General features: G+C 33.5%; 1 protein-coding gene across 1 annotated transcript; it reads left to right on the plus strand.

Annotated features, from left to right (window-relative positions):
• Positions 1-4,949: 4,949 nt before the first annotated feature.
• On the plus strand, positions 4,950-6,872 carry LOC123534964 (proton-coupled folate transporter-like). Its single transcript, XM_053518875.1, has one exon. The coding sequence runs from the start codon at positions 5,077-5,079 to the stop codon at positions 6,571-6,573; it is 1,497 nt and encodes a 498-aa protein (XP_053374850.1). The 5' UTR covers positions 4,950-5,076; the 3' UTR covers positions 6,574-6,872.
• The last annotated feature ends 751 nt before the right edge of the window (positions 6,873-7,623 follow it).

The raw sequence follows: 7,623 nt of genomic DNA on the forward strand, positions 1-7,623 counted from the left end.
AAATACAGAGTTAGTGAGTACTATGTTGGAAATTAATGTACTGATGAAATGCATGCTAGGTCAGATAACTTTATAACATTTTAGTCATCTGTTTGTTTTAATTGTTTGACTACATTTATTCAATACGATAAAAGTGCCTGCTCAATAAAAGAGAACCCTGGTATATAACGACAAGATAAATTTCTCTCGCACATCTTCATTGTGCATCACATCTTAGAGTCATAAAAGTGGGATATATCCATTTTATCGAAGCAAGTTACAATTTTTTTTTCTTTCAGTCAACTGTATATAAGGCAAATTGTTTAAAAAGGTCAAAATTTATACTCGTATTATTTCTTTGGATGACCAGCTAAATGGTATTTCAAAAAGACAGATCTTTTTTACTTCAGGTCTTTCTCAGTTTAAATATATCAAATATAATCTTTTCTTTACCCAACCGACTCACATTTTCCACACCGACTCATATCTTTGTACCAAACACGTCGCCGCATTTCTTTCCGTTTCCATACCATTCTAATGTAAACCTAAAATAAGCTAGGTGTTTCATTTTCTTTTTAAACCCATCAAAAAGTTATGCTGCTAATCGTAGTAGATTTGCCTGTAGTTTTTGAGTACAGTAAATCACTTTATATTAGCGTGATCTTTATTTCGCGAATTCCGGCACCCTGAATTATTTCGCGGATTTATGAATTCGCGACGGAAGGGTCAGGAATTTAAATTCACGAAGGTTCTTACTTATATTAGCGAAATTTCAATTCCGGAAGTCATGATTATATTAATGCCTATTTTTCAGTACCTTGCCGAAATTTAGCATGCCAAAGACTCGTTAAACACATGGTCTGTATTTCGTATTAGCAATCGGTTACTTTATTCACACAGACTGAAATAATTGAGCGTTTAAATCCTTTATTCAATTTACTGGCGATTATTCTTATTACACTTCATAGCTGATAAAATGTTCAAAGTTTATTATAGCCATTTCATAAATTATTAACGTACAAGTATAATAATACAATGGTGTGATAAATTGTCCGCTAATCCCTATTGTTGTCTAAACAAAATGTGTAAAAAAATCAGGTTTGTTGAGAAGATAAGGGATGATATGGATCTTCCCCTGGGGCAACACGCGCTCTGCTTGTTTGACACATACGAAGTGCATCAAGGAGATGCTCTCCGCTAAAAACTGCCAGCTGCATGTAAATCTAACCTTAAGCAGTATATTCTACATGAATTATTCATAATATATTGAAATGTGAAATGAATTGAAATTCATTCAATAAACATCGGTGTATAGGCGGCTAGTATTGATTGCTGCACTTGACCGTATTTTGGACATTTTTTCGGCGACGCCGTCTAAATTCGTTTTCGTTACCTATGCCACGTGACTTCAGTTTGCAAGTCAAACTACTTGATAACGCATTATAGATAATTTATCAAAATGGAAGATTTATGCAACACTCTGCCTGATTGGACGAGAGTGTCAATTTCTTTCACTCTGTTGATTGTGCTACGCTGAGTTAAATGTAGACAAAGCGTTTATCCTAAACGACGCTGTTCACAGTTTTTAAGCTAACTTTGGCTCAGTATATTTAGCAAGAATATTGATATATCTCAAAATGATAAGTAAGTTCAATAAATATGATAAAAACCTGTTCAAATACCAACATATATCAAATTAAAGAAAGAGCTGAATACGGTCTGCGTATCACATGAATAAGGGTGTGATAAGAGTCTTTTATGTAGAGAAGTGCTTTTTAAACGATTTTCCTTGTTACAATTGTCGTCTGTATATGAAAAGGTTTCTTGCTTTTGTGACTTATTCAGATTGCATATTAAAATGAGTACTTGTTTGCTTTGATATATTTGTTATAAATTATTTAACTGATTTATTATATATGAATATTTTTCTTTAGTATGGTATGCAAATACTGAACTCAGTTGAAATATGTTTTATTATATATATGCTATATAATGACTGAATCTCATTACACTGAAATGAAGGTACGCTGTAAACAGTGTATCTATGTGATATGACTACGGTCAAACTTTGCTTATGAAACAGAAATATTGAAATAATTACAATTGTATGTTTTGCTTGACCTTCACTGTTTTATAGGTGTGACGTCATTGTCCAAAGATTCATGAATACCGAATATGCATTGTTAAAACGGGATCAGTTGGCCTATTTTAGAAATAAATAAAAATAATAAATAAAAAATCCTTTAATTGATTTTTTCTCATGTATTCTAAACAAACTTGATTTGTAGCATCTTTATTAGGCCCGCAGCCAATTTTGTTCAGCTGGGACATTTAACCCCTTTTAGGGTCTGCTAGAGCTAAAACTAGAAATGCCTTTATACAGCGTCTCATGAACAGCTTAGTGGATCTTTGTCATACTTGGTCTGGAGCATCATTATAAGGTCCTCTTCCAAATTTATTTATGGACCACTATAGGTAAAAGTAGATATGCCTTTCTTCGCATTAACCACTAAAATGTAATGGATTTTTATCAAACTCGATGTGTAACAATATCGTAAGGTCTCCTGCTATTTTGTTACAAATAGGGATAGGGACCAATGTAGTTAAAAATATAAACACGTTTAATGACCTCTTCTCATGAACCGCTTCATGAATCTTCATCAAACTACTGCTTTATTATTCGTCTAAGGATAAACGAAACAAAATTGCAACCCTACGAAACCTTTGCGAAAAATTAAAAGATAACCATTTAAATTGTTACAGTGCGGTGTTTAGTTTTGCAATTTGAAAAATGTTAGATGAAAGATGAATGTTAGATGAAAATTTCATAAACTTCTTTCCTTATTACAATTCGCCGACCATCATTTTTAAAGATATTTCTTGTTCGGATATGTCTGTATGTTATAGAAGGATATTTACGCGGATTCATGATTTCGCGATGCACCCGATTCGCGAAAAATAGAGAAAATTAAAACACCGCGAATAATACCGGATTTACATTTATCTATCTGTATCTTTATCTATACCAATGATGGTGGCAACAAACCCATTGCGAAATTCGTTTCAACGAAAATATGTATTTTGGTCTGTCATTTGTTATATCAATTCGTATAGACTCCCAATAAATATAGAAACACTGATTTAATGCATGTGCAACATGTATAAGGCAGCCTTTATCCTTCCGCGGCCGTAACGTTTTAGCGTCTAGATCTGTCACACGAAATTCATTTGAAAATATTTCTGAAATGTCTAGGTCTGCAGCTCTCAAATACGGAACTATCTTGCATCCGAGGCATATACTGACACTTACAGACAACATCAAAATGGACCTTTTGAACGATTTGACGAAGTTCCAAACATCTCCATATAACCTTTGCTCCATAATGGACCCCTGGTTAAATCGTTAAATAGTGTTGAAAATTAATCCCCATTCACAAAAAAAAAAAGATGTCCACGCGCATACATTTAGATGAGGTGACCCCTGCGTGTGACCCTTGACTATAGACCTATGAAAATGCGACTTCCGTTTTCAAGTTTAGCCTGTTCACTTTCATTTCCTTACTTCCGGAAAAAAGCTGAATGTCGTCTGACGTCATTTTCTGTGTTGTCAGAAACATACGTACATGTATGCCTGGCAAGAGTGCATAAACATGTGCCGGCCGTCCTAAGGTTATATAAGGTCAGAAGCATTTATAAAATTGCACAAATGTCGAAATAGCATATTTATAACAAAACAAAAATTGCACTATTTCTGTGTAGCTGCTCATTAAATTACTGTTTGGTTAAAATTTTTGTTTGTAAAGACAATAGTCAGGTATAAAAGCTAAACGAGTTCCGCGAAATTATTTTCCAGTTGCACACGAACTATTTTCAATTTACCGGACGTGATACGACATCAAATTTACGAATAAGTGATCGGTATGTCCCAGAAGGTGTTAAGACTATGAAGATGATTGGTAATTTCAATTATTCCTCTGCTTGAAGAGAGAAACTATTTACTTTGTCTGACAGGTTACATGTAACGAGGGACTTTAGATAAATACGAAAACGTCTGCGAAATAGAACCATCAATGCTGTTAATTATCTTCTTAAAGTAATATATATAAAACTTTAAATATATTCTTACTAATTTAACAGAAAGTGAATACTAAATGTACTAAATGTATGCATAAAATAATATTCCAAAACATCGAATCATAACATTAGTTGAACTTTCCAGCATTCAGTAATATATGCAAGATCGCACAAGAAGATATTTTGCGAACTGTAGTTTAACTTCATTGTTAAGTTTTCAGTGTACCATTACGCAAAATATTTTGGTACTACATAATGTTTATTATCTTATGAATAGTACTTGCTACGAATTTGTTTTTCATTTATTTTGGAGCGAATAATTTTTAGAATAAACTCATCAACTAAAACTGCTTTAAAAAAGTTTCTGTGACATAAGAAATATGTGTTCTATAAAACCTGGAAAAAAATCAAGCAAATGCATTACATTTTGTGTAAATATGTTCAACTGTGTTCATCTTTGCTTTATACTAATATTAATGTTATTACTTTACACGTGCACGTCTTTCTTTTATTACAATTATCTACATTTTATACGATTTCAACTCGCGCAGACAATAACTGTGCAAACAAAAAAAATACTTCAAAGTTTTATTTTCTAAAATTGTTCCTGTGCCATAGACTTGTACAATATTTAACACGGCTAATAATGCTATACACCAACGTTTCCAGAGTCATACTGAGTCTCCCTTTATATAATTATACATATACTTTGATATTGAAGTATTGTAATACGTCAAATGTTACGTAAATACTAGACGTGAGATGTGATTTTGCCATTTTTACCTAAATATATTTTGCAAAAATGACGTTTTAAGGTAGATGGTTTTCTCCAGGAAAGGCATGGTGTAAACCTAAGCTTTTGTAATACATGCATTTTATTTTTCTTTCAGTGAGTGCCACTGCATTTGTTTCCATCACCACGCCACGGTTTCACAAACTTTACACAAGGAAGAAAAAACATCTCAAAACTGGGACTGGAAAAGTTTTTGATAACCGGCTGGTATATTGCGTGCAACATAAACTATGGACCAAATATTCTCACATATCAGAAAAGTGAGGGAAAATATTCCGGCGCGATATTCTATTAAATGCTGGAATTGTTTATATGGATGCCCTATCGATCTGATTTTCCTACTGTATAATATAGGCGACTCCATGTTGGATGCAGTCTTGCGACCAAACATACCGCAAATTGTGTGCTTCAACATGTTTCCAGACAGGATTGATATGTGCCGTAATCTTGAGACGACCCCGGATTTAGAAGATGATGTACAAAAACAGGCGACAAATTATATCATATATCATAAATGTCTTTCAAATTTTCCCGCACTCATATTAGGGCTATTTTGTGGTGCTTGGAGCGACAAATATGGCCGAAAGCTGCCAATGGTTCTGCCATCTATAGGAACTACATTTGCCATTCTATTGTACATGTCTGCAAACATTTCTCCAGAATCCTCTGTTGCCTTTTTTCTAAGTGGTTCATTCATACACGGTTGTTTCGGGAAAACCTCAATGATCTCAATGGCTGTTTACAGTTACACAGTTGACATAACAACCTCGAGTGGACGGACGAACAAATTAGGTCTCCTTGCTGCAATGCAATTTATCGGTATGTTTATCGGTTCATTAGTTGCTGGACTTCTTTTAGATAATGCTGATGTTCTCACGACATACTGCACAGCTTCATTTCTCAATGCACTTGTTGTTATTGTTGCGTTGTGCATAGTTAGAGAAACAGTTGCCGCCAATGAAGGAACAGAGGTCTTCCCGTGCAAGACAATATTTCGCCCAGAAAACTTCAAAGATTCTTTAATGGTTCTGATAAAGAAAAGAGATTTTAACTTACGTAGAAGTATATGTACTCTTCTATTTGTTCTTCTTTTGCATCAGACGTGTCGAACAGGTTTGACAGATGTAACCCTTCTCTATACAGAATTACCTCCCTTGTCCTGGCCGACCTCTTGGTTTGGATATCTTTCAGCAGCCGACAATGCAACAATGGGAGTAGTTTTGCTCATAATTTTACCAATTTTGTCGAACATTATCAAACTGTCAGACTCGGTTATAAGCATGATCGGATTAGGATGTGCTAGTATTCGCTTTATTATTCTTACATGGAGTAAACATACATGGATGGTGTGGGTTGCAATAGGAATAGGAAGTTTTGGAGGACTAATAAATTCGCCTGCAAGATCATTGCTTAGTAAACTTGTCCATGAAGACGAAGTAGGAAAAATATTTTCGGTCTTAGGCAGTGGGGAGACTATAGCAAAGTTTTTTGCGCTTATATTTACAGCGTTGTATGGAACGACGCTTGACGTGTTTCCTGGAATGTCGTTTTTGATAGCATCGGGCTTATATACAGTTATGTCATTTTTAATTCTCTTTCTTCATATATCGACGAAAGATTATTTAGAAAGAGATAATGACGATGAAAGTGCTTTTGACGACAGATGCCAATCTGACGAGTGTATAGAAATGAACAATAAAGACGATTTTCTTGTTGAAAAAGAGTGATCAAATATATTGTGCTCATGTAAATTATTTTAGTGTATTTTTCTGAGATTAGATATAATACTAATGATATGATTATACTAACTCTATTTTTTCACAAAATATATGTCATTGAATATATGTTGTAGTATTTTGAATCAACTTAATTTATTCAACTCCTCACTCACAAGATTTCACACACAAAAGAAATGTTCAACAGCGATAATTAGCCATATTTTATTAATGTGTTGTTTTAGATATTGTCCTTTGACATACTGAAAATTTATGGGTCTAAGCTTTGGATTACTTTTAAACACTTGGTCTGCCAGCCGGCCTCTGAAGTCTTATTTCGAATTCTAAACAGAAACTGGGCTAAAGTTCATTTACTTCAGCCATATATACATTTCTTCTTATAGTTTAATGCTGGATATCGCTTTCTACTGTATTTCAAACTAAAATTATACACAATTAAAAGAACTCAGTACATGAAATATGTAGACTTCTTTGTCTTTCTCTGAAACACAGTTCGATTACAAACGAAACCTTTCAATACTGACTTTCAAAAATTACCGTTTTGAATATATATCTTTTTATTAATAAACATACAGTTTATACAAAATTAAGACGTTTTTCTACCTACTTTTGGAGATTAAAATACCCCACCCACTTCAATTAATTTTGTCGACAATTCTAATAAGTGAAGAAAGTATCATAATTTTTTTAAGAGTTTTTAATCAGATACCTACACACAATGTTATTAAAATTCATAACCTTATATGTGTTAATGAAGGATTGTGCAATCAATTCAGATCAACGGCAAAGTGCAGACAAATGTAACACATAAAATGCACAGTGGTTCTTTATAATCTAAAATGTTACTATCGCCACTAAAACTTTCAAACGTAAGGACATAACAACGTTGACAACACATCTGCTATGGTATTTGTATGCTTTTAATTTGAATAAACCATAATTACTGAACATGCACCATGAACATTATACTTTTGCTGGACTTAATCATGATGCTTTCCTGAAAACCATTGCCGTGAAGATGTGATATATGTAAGACAGATT

This window comes from Mercenaria mercenaria, chromosome 12 (assembly GCF_021730395.1).
Source record: "Mercenaria mercenaria strain notata chromosome 12, MADL_Memer_1, whole genome shotgun sequence".
In the NCBI taxonomy this organism is placed as follows: domain Eukaryota; kingdom Metazoa; phylum Mollusca; class Bivalvia; order Venerida; family Veneridae; genus Mercenaria; species Mercenaria mercenaria.